The sequence below is a fragment of the Dermacentor albipictus genome, chromosome 1 (assembly GCF_038994185.2).
Source record: "Dermacentor albipictus isolate Rhodes 1998 colony chromosome 1, USDA_Dalb.pri_finalv2, whole genome shotgun sequence".
NCBI lineage: Eukaryota > Metazoa > Arthropoda > Arachnida > Ixodida > Ixodidae > Dermacentor > Dermacentor albipictus.
In genome coordinates this window covers 113,125,162-113,142,944 of record NC_091821.1, presented here as the reverse complement: position 1 = coordinate 113,142,944, position 17,783 = coordinate 113,125,162, and the positions used below count along the sequence as shown (strand labels likewise).

General features: G+C 47.5%; 1 protein-coding gene across 5 annotated transcripts in view; it reads left to right on the top strand.

The window, feature by feature from the left end:
• stumps (DBB domain-containing protein stumps) overlaps window positions 1-17,783 on the top strand; it is a 166,268-nt gene that overhangs the window by 75,092 nt on the left and 73,393 nt on the right. Inside the window, exon 2 of one of the 5 annotated variants that reach the window (XM_070524846.1) lies at window positions 4,728-5,350. The exons of 3 other annotated variants lie outside the window; for them this stretch is intronic. In XM_070524846.1, coding sequence (XP_070380947.1) covers window positions 4,728-5,350 — 623 coding nt within the window. Of the gene's footprint in view, window positions 1-578; window positions 815-4,727; window positions 5,351-17,783 lie in introns of those variants that run through there. One more of the 5 variants, XM_070524879.1, reaches the window with a different exon arrangement.

Below are 17,783 nucleotides of genomic sequence, written 5' to 3'. Positions count from 1 at the left end.
CGCTCTAAAGTTGTGCGTACGTAGGCATTAAATTTCTTTGTCCTTTTATCGGGCCCAGCATCTCTTCCTTTCTTACGCGCGTGCATGTGTCAAGCGCCACTTGTTGCATGCGCTGTACCAGCCGCGAAATGGGCGGCGATTGTGCGGCTGCGATCACCCCCGGTCCCACTTGAGACGTCGTTAGGCGAAATTGAAAAGGAGGGCGCAAAGACCGCTGCGCCCAATTTAATGCGCGGGAGGTTGCTAACCTTTATGTCGCCCCCATATGGGAGCACCAGGGAAAGTGCACGAAGCATTCTCTATGTTCATCCGCATCGTTCATGATGAAGGATCTTGGCCTGCAGTGCAGGGGCGGTCATGCATACCAGCTCGCGAGCTCATTTTTTTCTCCTTGTTTTTCTTTTTTTCCTATTTGAATCTTTATTGGCCCTTTTCGCGGAGCAGTTTCTTCCAGAGAAACGAGATGGCGCTTTCGGCGGCGCGCCGCGCGTGGCCTCAGCGACAGCGCACGAATACTAAACCATTACCACCTTGCTTCTGTGCGATCAGCTGTCGGAAACGCAACTGTGTTTTCGCTAACGCACTGTGCTATAATCATGCTGGATTGAATCGTGTGGATTGAAGACTTGTACAGTAGTTGGCTGCAAAGGGACTGGTATATCAAGAACTTGAATGAATCTGTGTGGCCAAGTACGCGGATCGCTGCTGCAACTGTCCGTACGCCTTTCCTCGAGGATACAGAAATTTGCTCATCCGCCACCGCTGTATCGCTAACCTTCAAAGAAAGGCCTTCAACACTGGAACGTCGGCAAGAGTGAGTACCGCTCGTTAAACAATGACAAAACGAGTAGCGCCGCTTCCTGTCGTAGTAAGTTTCGCGCACAGTATCTCCGCACGTCTGCCCCCACTGGCGCGGAAGCCCGCTCTTTCGCCAACGTGTCAAGAAGTGAACGGGCGCACACTTGAATATATACGCAGAGTAAATGACGGACTGCACCGGCGCAGCGCACAAATGGTCGAGCTGATGTTTCGTGACGGTCCACAAGAGTCAGTAGCGATAATACATATATGCTACGCGGTATTGCAATGTACAAGATAGCTACGTTTAAAGCCTTTAATTGTGCGTAGCAAGAACAAATATATCGCAACTAAGCACACCGGTGAGTGATTATGCAGAAAATAATCGGATAGTGACCGCACCGAGGAACTTTACTGAGTCAGAAACGTGACAAGCTGCTGCTTCAGAATACTTGCCAAAAAGAAAAAAAGAACGAAGAGCAAAACACACTAATCCTGATTCAATTCATGACCGCAAAGTTTGGATAGCTTGGAATACATATTTAGCCCCGCTTTTTGAACAATGATTATATACGCTGCGCACGCTGTTTGGAGATATTTTGATCAGATCCCAAAGCTCCTTTGCATGTTCTCTGAAAGTGTGCCCATAGCTTTGTGTCCTCCACGCAGTTACCGTCTACGATAGGTCCCGACACAGAGGTTTGCTAAGCCGCGCCGGCGTCATGATATACACATCCATCGTAAACGCGGAGGCAACGGAGGCAGTTGAGGCAAGCAATGAACGCGTCACCACGGGATCAAACATGTCAGAGCCCCCGGGATTGCTGCGAAAAAGTCAATAGCGGTGAGCGAAGTTATCTTTACCGTTGAATCGCACGCTGCCCACCTCACTTATTTCGTATAAAAACGGCGCATTAACAACTATGGTTTACTTTCCTGGCTGACATAGTTTGGATGGTAATGAGGGAGCAACTAAAGAGTTTTCACTTTTGGTCATGATCGCATTCCACGTGCAAAACGACGATGTTTTTCGTGATGCGTTTGCGCTGACGATGCAAAATTATTGTACGTTAGCTTGGCATCTATGGCGCGCGACAGCGCTGCGGCACTGGATTGTGTATAGAGTAGTTCCTATAAAACCCTTCAGACGCTGCTGGTAGAACATAAAGTGCGCCAAGGACCCTAGGACTGCTGCGTCAGCGTGGGGGACCTTGGTGCTCGTATAGATTATTTCCCCTCGAGCAACAAAGCGTTCACGTCTTTTCCAATGGGAAGCTGGATGCATAAACAACGCCGACAGGTTTTGTTGTTTCAGCCAGATTCTCAGTGAAAGCACCGTATGTCTAAGTGCAATACGGGGTATTCTTGTGTCTCGTTGTTGTTGACAGTCGCCCGCCTTGTCCTGTCTGTTTTTCTTCTTGTGTGCTGTCACTTTTTGGCGCTTATTCTATAGAAAGCTATGCACCAACTAGCCCCACAACGTGTTTTACTGCAGTGCCCTTACTGAACCACCGGCAAAAATAAAAATAAAAATCTTCGATGTAGGAAGAAAAACCAAGAGGAAGAAGTGGAAAGCCCTTCGCACTAGCCATGTCTGAAATCGTACAATGAATGAATAAGCCTTTATTATTAGAGAGTGCTGGCCTGTGGCCTAATTGGGGAGCGGTGTTCATAGGCGGGGGGGGGGGGGGGGGGGGAGCAGGATTGAGGTTTCCCTTAGATTCTTTTTATGACGCCGGAAATCGTGCAAGAAAGACCTCTGAAGTATTATAAAGGAGGAGGAAAGAAAATAAAGGTAGGAAGGTCAATCAGATGTGCGTCCGGTTTGCTACCCTACGCAGGGTTTTAAGAAATGAAAAGAAGGAAAGGAGAGGAAAGGAGGTAGGAGCTAGCACTACGAACTTGAGCGGCGGTCCATCACACCTACAACATCGGTCACTGAGGCCGGTTGATTTCATATCAACCGGCCTCAGAGGCCGGTTGATATGAAAGAGGTACGTGGGCCCTTAGGTATTTTCAAGTGGTGTTACTACCGCTTTTCGCCTAAGGGACTCCCAACTGTCGTTGGAAATAAAGATTGATTGATTGATTGATTGATTGATTGATTGATTGATTGATTGATTGATTGATTGATTGATTGATTGATTGATTGATTGATTGATTGATTTAGTGAAATAACACCTCCATTGCTTTATAAGCCGGCGACGCGTGAGACCACGTGGTCCAAGAATGTTTGTCACTGAATATGGTCTACCATTCAGCTTGTCTGACACGGTTTGAAAAACGTCACGTTCGACTGTCATAACGACGACAAAAACATAATACGTGTTCTCTTCGTAGTTGTATGATCGAGTCACTCATGGGTGTGTCTGACATTTCAAAACGGAATGAGTAGGCTTTCGTAAACGCCAACCCTAACCAGTGGCACCACTGTAAACCTGCATCAGAGCGGGAAAAGTGATATCGCATTTGCAGCTTCAGCGAAGTCAGGTCTGTGGAAAAGATAGATCGAGACACTCGGTGGGAAAAGGCGCTTGGTGAACGAAGATCAACTGATAAAAATACTAGGGTTCAAACGCTTCTCGCACAGCAAGCCCCACGGAAGTGCTGGCCAGCACCGGACTGAAGTGCTTCCTCCCCTTGAACGTAATCCCCAAGAACTTTCGTTCTCAACGGTACTGCGGTGGCTTGGGTGTTAAGCGTAGATAAGAGGTGCATATAGGCCAAGAAAAGAAACAGCTCGAGTGGACGATTTTAGGCATTCATATATACACATCTGGGAAATACGACGCGTTTGCGAAAGCGGTGCGCGCGCGTAGTCTATACATTATGCAGTATGTACTGCTTCAATATTAATACTAAAACGTTGAGTACTAGCGATAAGAAGTGGTGCGTTAATTTCAACATGTTTTCTGAATACTCTTACAAGCCACGCAGATTCCCCTCGCTAGTTGCACAGATCTGGAAATGTTATTTCAAATATATCCGTCTATACTTTTCCTTTTAAAATCACACCCTGTGGGGTTCATCTTATCCAACAACAATAATCGTCATCTCTCTTGCACTCCTTTGTTTAACGCGCAGCGTTAAATAAGAAGGGCAACTGTCAGGAAGGCCAACTGCGTGTCAAATAATGGAAGCCTCACGCAAGATTGAGGACGAATGCGATACACCGTAAGTGTTCTTGTATTTGTCTGTCTGTCTGTCTGTCTGTCTGTCTGTCTGTCTGTCTGTCTGTCTGTCTGTTTATCTGTTTCTCTCTCTCCCTCTCTCTGCCTGCGCGCGCGCGCGTGTGTGTGTGTGTGTGGGGGGGGGGAGCTCTAACTTCCATGGAAAAAATTGTAATAATTGAAAGCACTACAGCCAATAAACGAGTAATCGTGACCCACGAATTGGACTCCTTGCTGCTAACTTTATGGCGCCTGTCCAGAGGCGTTGTATTACTGAGAAAATTGGTCACGCTTCTAGGTTGAACGCTTCGTTTGTCTCCTACCCTTGGTGATTAAGAAGTTCGCTATGGAATTACGCCAAGTTTCAGCATTTTAACTTTGCAGCTCTTTACACATGCTTAAATTAGTTTCCGCCTCGAAAAATGAACGACGACCTTGATGCGTGTAATACCGGATGAGCACTGTGCAAGCGAAGGAGCCTACTCAATGCCATAGTTTCCACGTGGCTTGTACAAAGAGCTACGTTATCAAACAATTGCTCCAGCCCTCAAGTGGCTGTGTGAGTTTATTTGCGACTGGAAAACAATTAGAGAGGGGGGCTAAATGTCGCTGATCTGTGCGGTCCACGTCTTTGCACGTAGCCACGCGTAATAAACGCTGCCCGCTGCTTATCAGCGACCCATAATTGGGACTGACCGGAAACGCCGTCGTCGCCTGATTTGCATTCCGTCCAGCGTTCGCTGAGATATTGTTTTGTAGCGTAGCGCGCGCCTTTGGGAAGAGGCGACGCCGCCGAGTCGCGACAACTCGGACGCCCCTGGTCGGAGCCGAGGAGCGACACGACGACGGCTGCGGAGGCCGCGGAAGGGGTTCTCAAAGACTCGTGGCTGAGTCACCCCGGGGGCTTTTCCCGCCCATCGTCGCATCCCGAGAGCGCCGGCGAGAGATGACGACAGCAGACGACGCTGTCCGATCCGGCGGCAGCGGCGGGCGTTGCGATCCGATGCATCCGGCGAGCATCGCGGCCGCCTGGCTTGCTCAGCTCGCCGATCGATGTCGCGAGCTGAGGCACTGCGCGCGGACGCTCCTCGTTCTGCCGCCGTGTTTCGACTGCTACGCCCGGAGTCCCGACGTGTGCGCGAAGTTCGCCCGAGGTTCGGCGCCGGCGGACCTATCTTCGCCCGGTCGGGAGCAAAGTTGCGTAGCCGATAGTGTCGGCTCCTGGACCGCGTTGGAGTCGCCGGCGTCAGCGCTGGCGGGCGAAGTTCAGGGCTCACGACAAGCTGTCATCGTCGAGCCCGTGGCCGGCCTTCGACGTTGCTCCGCGAGTCGTGAGACACAGACAGCGCTGGGAACGGTGTGCACCTCTTGCAAGGCCCGCAGTGAGTATATAACGACGTGACTGACGTTTGGTCGACGTTCCTTTCTGCGCGAGTGAGTGCGTGCTTCCTACTGCATGCTCTTCTGGCTGCCATCGGATCAAGGAGCAGTTGTGACACAAGTGTCTGTTTTTCTCCTGAGGCGAGATGATGTCCTTATTCTTTTTGTTGCCATTCATTTGTTCTTATCCCTCGTCGCGCTAAATGGTCGCTGCGTGCCAATAACGGCTGCTAGTGATGGCTAGATTGATCTCTTGGCACGAACGGGAGTTGTCTAATATCTAAGACTCGCGTTCTTTCTCCACACTATCTATGAGGCTGGTTTTCTATTGCGCATTGTGTTAAAGGGGTATAGTAAGGTGAGGCTACCTCATTTGTTCTCTTTTCTGTTTTTTTTTGTTGTTGTTGTTTTGCTCCACCTGGGATCTTGCGTCGTTTCAATTTGATTTTGTTTTTTTTTCAATTGCGGGAAAAATAATCGACATGGAGAAACATTTCGCAAGTTTCTCCATGATTGTGCCCCTTGCATTAGTAATATTTTACACATTTTAACTCTTCCGCATTGTTGTAAATATAGGAAAATTATGCACCAGTTAAACAAAATATTTTCTTCATTCCGAATGAGCGGTGCAGACAGCTTCAACTCTGTGTAACGAACTTTCAAGCAATCTACGTACACTTGTAAACGAAAGTATGAACTTTAATAATGTCTTACAGAGAGATCTGGCACGGCTGCGGATTATTGCATGATGATCGCCTGTTATCCAGTGTACAACAAACTCCGGGGTATGTTCACCAGTAATAGACGTAGAGGCGTCGTACATTAATTTTTGTTTTGTTTTTTTTTTTAGGAGAGAGAAAGTTACGATACCTATGCGCACTCTGTTCTTATACAGTTAAACGCGGTGACGAGCGCAGGGACACATAGGAACAGTGGAAGCGTAAGTGGACGCGTTTTGGTACGATTTTTTTTTCTTTTTTGCCTGATTCGACACTTCACATTTGAAGCTCGTCAATACGCAAAGCTGCGTGACTACGTGGTCACTTCTTTCTTTCTTTTCTTTATTTTTCTTTTTCCGCGCCCAGCGTGTGCCTCGATATGCACGGAGCCTCCAAGTTTCGATTCGGATGCATGTGTCATATCAGCCCGAGCAAGCGCTGCCTCGCCCCCCGCCCCTGACGGAAGAGGGTTGGTTGCATTTGCTCGGCATTATACCGAAATGATGCAACCAAGCGCGACGCGACCTCCGACGTAGCGTATATAGAAGCGCTGCAAGCTGCATGCTAATCACCGGCGCGCGATAACGCATGACGGCGTGTTGAAACTGATGGTTGTTTACCTGCCGTGCTCGAGAAGAAAACGCAGAGGAATGGATATCACTGGTCGTAATCAAAGAACGCGGCTCCGGTCATTGCGTTTCAGTGACCGAATTCGCAGAAACTTTCGTTCGTGACAGCTGTTTGCTTATGGCCAACCGCCTGAGATAACACAGCCAACGTCACACGATTGGCTGCACCGCCTGCTCTTACGAACAATTCTATCGTGAGGTACTAAATGAGATATTGTGCTTAATGCATGCCGAAGCAATGCCTCATTCCAAAAATTTAAGGAGACCGCTGCTTCTTCAATATCTGCACAATTTCTGTCGAGACAGCAGGTCGGGCAAGTCGGGACGGATTCATTATAACTGATGCGCAGAAGAAACGAGGACAAAATCAAGCACTGCGTCCTTGTCGTTTCTTTACTTGCGTCCTCGTTCCTTTAGCGCATCGTTTAAGATGTTTCTGTGGAGAGTCACCTGCATATAAAATAACATTTTGGCAAGGGAGCTCCTGCGCGAAACCGGCAACTGGCGTCTTGGTCGATATCTGCGCAAAGTGCATCGGGCTTCACGGAACGAAGCGTCTGACGGTATGTGCGCAGGTATCGTCCAGAAGCGCGGCTTGTGGCTTAGGAAGTGCGACCAGCGTTCCTCTTCCTGCTTGATTCGCTGAGATGGCTTATAATTTGATAGAGGAGGAAAGCCTTCGTACATGCGAGGGTCAACCTTGCCAGTTATACACCGCGTTTCTGAGATGGCTGTCTCGGATTATTGCTAAGCTTATTGGATTCGAGAGCACATTAGAATTTTTTGCTGACTAAACTTCATAGCTAGCTACGACGGACATTAATATTTCTGCGATGATGGTCAGTGCGATTAGTAATCAAATTTGACTAAGTAACTTTCTAATCAATGACATTGCGTGTTATAATTGCAGAATTGAAGCCCACCAGTACTGAAAATCGTAAGCTTCAGCGAGAAAGTTGGTGTCTTGCACCAGTTTCAAGGAATAAGCACTCGAAATGTCCAGTGAAATGCATTCCTGTCTGAGTTAATATATTTCCACACTGTGAAAAAACATGTGTACGAAAGAAATGTTAACTGCAACAGCAATGTATTTCATGGCACATTCTGTGTCCGTATTCCTGGAAGCAGCTGACACAAGGTTTCCAGCGAAAGGTATATACATACATGCACTTTGAGTGCTGGCCAACTTCAGTTATTCAGTTACAACTTGTCACCTTGAGTCAATTATAAAAAAAGTTAATCAGTGAAAACTTTTTAAATTCATAATTGTTTTTGTGATTACAGCGCCAATTTCGATCTTTTTAATTGCCCATGGCAAATTATCTACCGCGGGAGCACATACAGTCAATGTCGATCTAACTAAATTTGTGGTGTAACGAAGTTCCTTTTACAGCGAAGTTTTTAGCCTCTAGGTGGTCGACATTATTTGTGTTCATCCATAAACAAAAATTGTCATCATCAGGAATGGCTCATACCTCCCTAAGCAAGCAAAAAGGCAATGGCTCATACCCCTCGTAATGCAGAGGCTACAAGCACTGAGCGAAGTGAAGCGAACAGTGCATACATTCATTGGAATCACGCATACAACGTGCAGAACAGCGTGCGTTTAAATAAAAAACAAGCTCAGAACAAGCATCTATCATCATCAGCGATGGCTCTTAACCCCGTAAGCAATCAAAAATGCAACCCCCGGAAGCTATGGCTCATACCCCCGCAAGCAAACAAGTAATGCAATGGCTCATATCCTCGTAAAGTAGATGCTACAAGTGCTCATCGAAGTGAAGCGAACAGTGCACACATTCATTGAAATAACGCATAACACACAGAACAGCATACGTTTCAATAAAGAACAAGTTCAAAACAACCATCCGAATCATCAATGAAGCATTGCCTACCCCCCTCAGCAGTTGTAGTGATGGTTTTGCAACAGCTTCACTGGACATCCACTTTGCAGAGCCAGGATGGCGAGTCAATTTTTTAAAGCTTTTTTTTTAATGTGATCGAGGTATTCTTTTCCGAGTCAAACCAGTTTCTGTGGTGTATCTTGCGATTATATCCCAGCGCATTCGTGGGCCGATGCCGGAAATAGAGCTGTCTAAAATTATGTACCTCTGGGTATGTGCCCCTGGGGCCATCTCGGACCACGTCGCGGTCTCGCGTACTTGTTTGGAGCTCAGTTTAAGTGTATATGTCGAGACGCAGTATAATGTAAGGTGTAACCTGTCCTCGGCCTTTTATACCTGTATGTGCAGTGTGTCCAGGAGTATAAGCGTACTTCAGTTAACTTCTGCTTTACATGTTTTTAACTCGTGATGTTTCTTCTTACAATAATTTTTCACGATATATTTTACTGTTACGTGAAAGGGAGTAGCCGTCACCGTTATAGGTCTATAAATATATTTGCTTAATGTATTACTGTATTAATGTTAATGTATTAATGCATGTCGTTCATTTTCGCTTCAACAAGGAAAGCAGTTGGAAGAAAAAGCTTCGGGAACTAGGCCCCGGTTTGTGCACCGAGTCGATCGCTTCTCTGCGCGTCAGCCAATTCAATCGACCGGCGTTTGTCTACAGACAAAATGCTGGAACACCCACTCCGCCGTTCATCGGTGCACAATGCTTTGCTCTCAGCGCTGTGCAGAGCGTGCAGAACGCACATTGACACCGATGGATCGGTCTCCTCAGCCATCTCTACGTGTGCCACTGTTATGCCGGTCATACATGTCGCACTAAAGTTGCACGTTCGGCTTGTTGGTATATCATGATGGAGGCAAAAGCCGTAGCGCATCAGAAACAGGACATAAGAAGGACACACACGACACGCCAACCGTGCGCCAATTGTGTGTGTCGTCTGTTTTGCCCTGCTTCCGATGCGCTACGGCTTTTGCCTCCATGCATGTCACAATCAAGTTCGATAGGTCCCATATGACGATGTCTACGCAAACAGCGCTTGCCTCTCGGCCTGCTGCTGTTAATTACAGTCTGCAAGCACAACCTCGAAAATGGGTCGTGTTTTGTGACTGCAAAGCAGCATTAATTGAGCCACTTCAGAGTCAGCGCCACAGTGCAGGAATCGTGCGCAATTGCTATCCGAGATAAATAGCCATCCGGTTATAGAGATATAGATATAGATAGCCAGCCGGTACTTACATTGCTAATCTCCCTGTCTTTCCTCCCCTTTTATCGCTCTCTCTCTCTCTCTCTTGGAAACTTCTCCGAACGTCCCGAGTGTCTCGAACTGTCGTCTCCGCCTTTCCCGCTGCGATTAACTTGACCGCGCCACCTCTGGCTAGGGGCGGCTGTTATGAAAGCTTACTTGCAGAGGGCCAAAGTGACGACAGTTGCTGAACAATGCCACAGTGGTGTTCAAGCGAAGGCCAAGCTTGAGTATTGCTTGTGTAAACAGTATAGGGGTGTGCGAATATTCGAAGTTTTGAATAAGGAATTGAATAGTGTCCTATTTGATTCGAATACCGAATCGAATAGTCACCACGCATTTGTATATACGAATATTTTTCGAACGCTTTCCGAATGTTTCCAAAAGTCAACTGTGCACAATTAAACATAACATTGCATCCCCGCGTGCGAGGTAGACAGGAATAAAACATGAGAACTCGCGCTGTGGAGCAGGTCACGTCGCTCAGGAAGCCGTACATTGCAGGCTACATACACAGTGATCATCCGCGCTCTCCGAAGAGTTCTGTGCATACGAACAATCCTGCTTAGTTGTTGTTAATGCTGTATGTGTGATTTTAACAAAAAATGCTTCGTAACGGGCAATGTAATGACTCAAACTTGCTTGCGTTATAAATACTAGGATGTGAACATCGCTTTAGAAGAATTATGAACACAATGGTTCATTATTCGAAAACTACTCGAAAAGTATTCGATTCGACTCGATTCCGGCACTGCTTGATGTCTATTAGAGTTGGTCTCAAAAATCACTATTGGTGCACCCCTAGTAAACAATGTGCGATTGATCGCATGACTGAGGTTGCGAGGTCATTCCAGGGAGGACATGACATCGGAGTTGCTTATAGCGCAGTCATTGGCTCGCTTCTACTTCGTTTTTGTCCTCGTTACGGCGCTAAGCGCGGAATCTTCTTCGGAGTGTATCAAACCGGCTGCATCTATACCACGGTAGAAGACAATGGGAGCGTCGTTGCAACCAGGCCCACAAAGCAACGCAGGCACTCCTGCAGTTGCCGAAATCGAGTGTCCTCAGCACCCGATTGCATGCTGGTGTAACGAGGAGCACCGCGGAGCTGCACATGCTCGTTCCTCTTCTGCCGTTTTCTTTTGCTCGCCTCAGCATCCTTACCCTTGAAGAGGAACCTATATATCCTTTCTTTCTTTTCTATTGTTAGTATTATTACTTATGGCTTCCCTGCGGTGCGGTGCGCCCACATTTCTGCCGAAAATGATTGTCACGGCATTTTGTACACAATGCGCGGGTTTATACGGGACGTGTGTTATTGATAGGGATGGTTAGCGCGTCACCCTTTAGCAGTCGGACTTTGCCTATGTTCTAGTGGCGCAGTTGAAAAAACATGAAATAGCGCACACGACACAACGCTGCGGCCTGTCCGCTTTTTCATGTCTCAGTAGCTCGTGCCTATTTTATTTATTTTCGATAAAGTCTTGCTGACTTACTCACTCTTGCCCTGTTATTCAAACGCGAAGGCGTATACGAACTCAAGCTCAAGTTCAGACTCTACGGAGGGTTCCATGGTGTATCCCACTGACAAATCCGCGCGGTGCATCAGGGGCCGAACTCGCAAAACTTTTCGTTCGTACGGGATTTATGCTACTGGTTAGCCTCCTTTGTGAATAATATGTTCACCATCCGGATTTATTGGAATTTGCTCTCACGAACAAATCTAGCGTAAGAGATTTTTGTGAATATGGTTCCATGGGGCCGAATCCACGAATTGACCGATGTTTTTGTTCGTAAGTGCTGCTGGACATTGGCCATCGACCTTCGCTAATACAGTCGGCTACCGTTAATTCGACCCTTGCGGAACCGCAAGATTTGGTAGAATTAACACACGGCAGCAAAATGGATTAACAAGTGGCAGAAAAATGAACTAATTCATCTTTTTATTGCTTGAAGTAGCCTGTAACGTCTTCCTGTTTCTTGCTCTTGAAGCGTCACTGAATCAGTGTGAGGTGAAGAGCTGCGATAAAACACACTCAGCGTGACACGACACAAATTAAGTGGCAAGGGATTGCTTCACGGGTGCAAGGAGCGTCGGCCACTAAAAGATAAAAATAAATTTACATAAAACACCTTCACGCCTATGGATTCAGCAGCATCGTCTGCTGAATTTCTTGCGTTTTCAAGCTTGTAGTGAACGCTGCACGCCTGAGGGGTGCCATTGCGGGTTGGTGGGGATCGAATGAACCTAAGCAGCGCGCTTTCGAGTTCGGCGCTAAACGAGTTTTCCTCTCATAGCAATGTATAGCTTCTCGCCGGGACTCTTCATTGCTTTCAAGTTAAGCGAAGTCGAATTAACGGCAGTCGACTATAGCTGTCATATACCCGGCATCAAGATTGGCCAGCATTTGCTCTTACGGACAACGCTGTTGCAAGAGCTTTTTTGTGAGTGCCGGCCGAGGAACGATGCATGCTTAAATGTGTTGATTTAGGTCGCGAATTCAACGCGAGATCACGTTCGCAGAGCACAAGTAAACATAACTCGGGAGTGTCACTATCGTAAAACAGGTTCGCCTCATGCGTAGCCGTCTGACTGCGTTCATATGTAAGAAAGTACCTGCATTTTTCTTTGTAAGTGGAAGTTTTTAGTTATTTGATTAATAAGACGTAGGGGAGAGGACGAAATGGAATAGAGGGAGGGGAGACAGCGTGATAAAAGTGTTTTCCTTTGAAGCATTATTATATATTAAAAAAGAAATTCAGAAGGCACGTCCTTGTACGCATAATTCTGTTTGCGGGCACAACATTCCGCTGGCCATTACCTTGTTTTATCACGAGCGATGACGTTGAGCTTTCTTTATTTTTTATCTGTTTCTTGTAACAATTTTGCTTCTTTGTAGCGATGTGGGAGAGTTGGTTGATATTTATTTCTAACGTGGAAGTCAGCGCAAGCAGACAAGGACAGGCAGAAAAAAACTGCGACAAAGCGCGTTGCGTTATCGTTTTTTTCTACTTTAATCTTCGCTTATTCGCGATGTTTTCCGCCTTCCTTCTCCAGCACTGTCGTCGACGTAGTAATGTGACACTGAACTCAAAAAGTGTGTCCACGTTGCGTTCGCTAAATGTTACGCTGGCTGCTGAACGCGAGCGAGCTGCACGGACTGGTCTAACTGGGTGGCAGCAACGCTTCAAACACTGGTCTGGGCCTCCGGCAAGGGGCACGGGCGCGGAAGGCATCGGTGCAGCTGTGCAGTTGCGTAAAAGCGCGAGCCAACGGGATGATACAGGTGGCAGGGGTCGGGAGCAGATCGTTGCCCAAAAGCAGCCCCGCTGCACAATATGTGGTTGACCACGTGGTCGATTGCCGATCCTGCGTTTTGTTTTGCACGACCGCTCGCTCGTGCGCGCGTGACGGCGAGACAAATAATAACAGTAGTAATAAAAAAAATTTTTTTAAAGAAAGACAGCCCGATACAGTTCGTGTTTTGACCTGGCCCTCGTCTTGCCTGCATCGATGTGACGTGGGCGTCTGATAAGTGCATCGCTGGCTGGGCCAACAACTCGAGGCGGGGGAAACGCCCCGGGTTTCCGCCGCGACGCTCATCTGCAGTCGGAGCAGATCGACCGAGTCGATCGCGCCCCGCGACACCCCCGGCCATCACTCTCTCTCGTTTCCTTTGGCTGGTCGCGTGCGCAGGAAAAAGAGAAACGATGCGTTTCCTTCGGTGCCGGGGCGTGTGTGCAAGGCTACAACGTAGTCGGGAGTGCCTGTTTGCGGGCGCTTGTTTTTCTGCGGGTGGGTGGGAGGGGTGGGTGCCTGGCCGTTATTATTTTTATAGCGCGCGGAACGAGGGATTTGCACGCGCGCATTCGGAGATCTATGGGGGCGCGTACCGATCACACCGACGGAAAGGTGGCTAATGCCCTCGCTTTTAGTTTTTTTTTTGTTTGTGTTTTTTTTTTTGTTTCGAGAATCGTATTCCAGCGCGACGTTTGCTTCGAGTTAAATGCTAGTCAACAGGCGCTAACTCGCCGGAGTCGATTCCCAATGCGATCAGGACGGTCAATAAACCTGCGCATCGTCCAACTATCGAAACCGATTTCCCCTTAGTGGCAGGCATCAAGTTAGCTTTACGGATGTGGTAGTTGTATCTTGCAATCTAGCTTCTGATTAACCCAGTGAAGGCAAAGGAGCCGTTTTTCTGGGTGAAATATATGTCGTAGTCGTAACCGAACGTTATTGAATTTCTAGTACAGTCTTTTTAGCGTCGACGTAACAACGTAGCTAGTTCAGGTCAGGCATGGCTCCCTTTCATTCAGCCGCCACTTGCAAATGCTCGGCACATGAGTTAAACTGAAGGATACCTTACTTGATCTTGCGAGACGAAAACTTGTGACCACTTAGAAGACTTCTTTGTAAAGCATTTATATGGTCAACTTCATCTTAATATGTTGATCGCCAAGTAATGCTGTCCCTAAATGCGACGAGTGCATTTTCCTCGGGAACTATGAATAAATATATATGTATATATATAGGTATCCCATGCTCTCAACGAACCGGGCCCCGGGAATGGCTATATTTTGTCCATAGTTGGCAGCTTCCTCCAAGCAGTATTTCGGAAGCCTTTTTGTTTGTTTTTTCGTCACTCTTAAAGGAGTACTGACACAAAAACCTACCTTCTTCTTGTTGTTTTTTTCTCCTTCGATCAGTAGCTATTGACCAGGCAATCATGGCAATAAATCTGTCCTCTTCCTGCGCACAACGAACAAATAACTGCATCGTCATTTTGTGTGACCAGTTTCGGTTTCCGAGAACGCCGTGACGTCGGCCGCTGACACGCACGGTACGCGTCCACAATGGAACCATGAATATGCATATTAAAGGTTTGTTTGATTCAGAAAAGGTGCATGGCATCACAAACGAAAATGTGCAGGTGGTGCAGATTGCGATGCGCCGGCCTGCGCCCACTCGCTGCAAAGTTCACTGGTGCAGTGCACTTACTGCACCTCGGCTTGCACTCCGTGCAATCGAGAACGTGGGTGCAAGGAAGCGCCGCTCTACCTCGGGGAATCGAGGGCCTATAGGTGCAGCGCACCGGGAATATCTGCTGAAAGTGCAGGAGGAAGGAAGCACACTTTATTGCATATCATGTCTCTTTATAGTACGAGTCATCCAGCTTGGGGAGATGGAGCTCAGCGGTGGAGAAACTTAGTCAGTATCTAGTGACTCCTAAGCTTCTCCAGTCAGTAGAAAACCCAAGTTTTCAGAGTAGCGCAAAGGTGCCCCTTCAACTATCAACGGGGAGCGGCGGCTTCCATAGGGCTTCCAAGCCGCCGCTGCCGCCTCTGTGGTTTATCGCCACTTCTTTTTCGCTCGTTCTTTGCAATACTATGTCATCGTGCCAACAAGTCCGGCTAATCACTAATCACTATATTTAATCTCTTTTGGCAATTTAGTCCGTGCGGGTGGCTCGCAGTTTTCGAAGTTCCCAAACGCGCCAAGTGAACCATCAGTATATAGGACTATGTTGAGTTGCTCCATGGCACAAGTAAGCTAGCGAGTCGCTGTCCGAACTTGGTGACTATTTGTCCGACGTTCTATGTATCAAGAGCTTGGCAAACAACGCGCTAGTGAAAACGAATGAATATAAAACGTTAATTTGCCACTACATCTAAATTGGCTTATAACCACGTGAAGACATGACTGCCGCATGTACATCTGAAACTCTTGCCATGGTCGAGCACTGGTAATGAATTTGTTGCCACCCGCCGCGTTGGCTTAGCCGCGGTGGCATAGCGGCTATGCTGCCGCCCTTCTAAGTACAAGGTCTTGGGTTCTAATCCGGGCCGCGGTAGCCGCATTTCGATTTCGGCGAAATACAAAAAACGCCCGTGTCCCGTGCATTGAGGGCATGTGAAATATTCCCTGGTGGTCGAAATTTATCCGGAGTCCCCTACTACGGCGTGCCTCATAATCAAGTCGTGGTTTTGGCACGTTAAACCCCATGACCGAATTCAATCCAATCCAATTTGTTGCCGAAGTTTCACTATATACTAAACGAGTGCGATGTCGCAAGTTTGATTCTCAGCCCCTGCGGCGGTCCGATTGCAATGCGGACTGACATTGTGGAATAACGCCTGTGCGCTGCATCACAGTATACCTGCCAAGCTGTGAACTCTACAGCGCGTATAAATATCCTGCGAACACAACATTTCGCGTTGCGGAACGGAGGGGAGCCAGTGATTGCAGTGCACTTTACCTTCACCCCATAGATCATTGCATCACACACGCTTCAGTAAAGCATATTTACCTTTCGACGCTCCACACAAGCAGCAGTAAACTTGGAACAGCACAAATTGATAACATATTGTTTTTAGATCACAGTGAGCTTTTTTCAGCGATTTTGCTGTTGGCGATGTTTCCTGCTTCAGGGACCTGAAGAAACTTGCTGGGAGCAAGTGCCTTTCTAGTATATGGCATTTTGAGTATCACAATTTATTTTTTATGCAATCCTGCGTCGCCTCATTTTGTAATATCTTTAAAACACATTCACGAACAGAATGTTCTTTTTTTGTAAAACTTGATGCAACATGTAAAATTGCAGAATGAGCCAAAGTTTTGTAAGCTTTACGACAATCTTGAGATTGGAGGTGGAGGGGGGGAGGAGGGGGGGGGAGGCGGTTGAGTGGCCGTGTATGTCAGAGGAAATAAACTAATGGTTATTCTCCACTTAGTTTAGGTCATTGTCTGCCAGTGTCGACTAGATCACAAAGAACTATACCACACGTCACGTTTTTAAGTGCTTTGGCGCAGGGTCACTTAGTTAACGTGATTTCTTTTAAACCGTCCAGTCACTTCAATTAGCCTATTGCTGCGTCTACCACTTTTCACAGCTTCGACACCGCTGTCATGCAGCCTTTTTTTTTTATATATTAGCACGCATGAAGACGACGTTCGACGGCATTCCCAAGTAGTTGCGAAGCCAAGCGCGCCTTTCCGAGCGCGCGCCCCGCGGCAATTTTGCCCACAGCCTATTAAGAGTGCGTTGCGCAAACATCACCTAAACAGTTCAGGCTAAACCTAGCCAAGGAAGCAGCAAACGGCAACAAAAAGTTTACCTCTCTCGCGTGTGGGTGTTTCGAGTTGGGGACGAAGTTCTTTTGCCGAAATCAATGGAGCCACAAGTAAGGCACGATTACCGTGTCCGGTAATCTTTCCCTGCCGCGATGCAAAAATAGAAAGAAAAAGATTGTTTTTCTGGTTTCGGTCAGGTGGCTGCAGCCGCCGGGCATGAATACAGGGAGGCCTAAACAATGGGAGTTGCATCCAATGGTCGAGTAAGCTCGCCAACAAAACAACGAACACGGCATTCGCGCCCCCACAGCATGCACTGCAGCGCCTGCGCACCGGCGCTTGCTATGCCGGTGACAAGCCATGTGTTTGGCGCGAGCCATTGGGAGGGCAGGCAGCGCCGAGAAAAGGAATGCGGTACTCTGAAACTTGTTTTTCTATAGTGACTCTAGAGAAACTTGGTTGAATCGAATAGACCTACAGAGGCGCTTATGTTCGCAAAGCCATGGCTTGTATCTCCAAACTAGTTCTCCACCCCACCCTCCTTTCCCCCACCCCGAAAATACATAGACACACACACACACACACACACCTTCCGCTTCACTGAAGTTCTTTCTCAGAAATTCTACACTTAGCCCTAAAAAATCGAAATTCTACAAAGAAATCCACGTTCAAAGTGACATGGCAGATTCAGCATAAAGGCTTACATTGAGGCCTGTTGGATGAGGGAGCAAATGTATTGTTCCGGTATTACGGGGTGGGCGTGAAGGGGCTCACGCCAGCCATTCTGCGTCCCATGCTTCAGCGTGCATTCGCTGAACGTAAACAAAAGCGCCTTGGTGTCTATGTTGTCGTGTG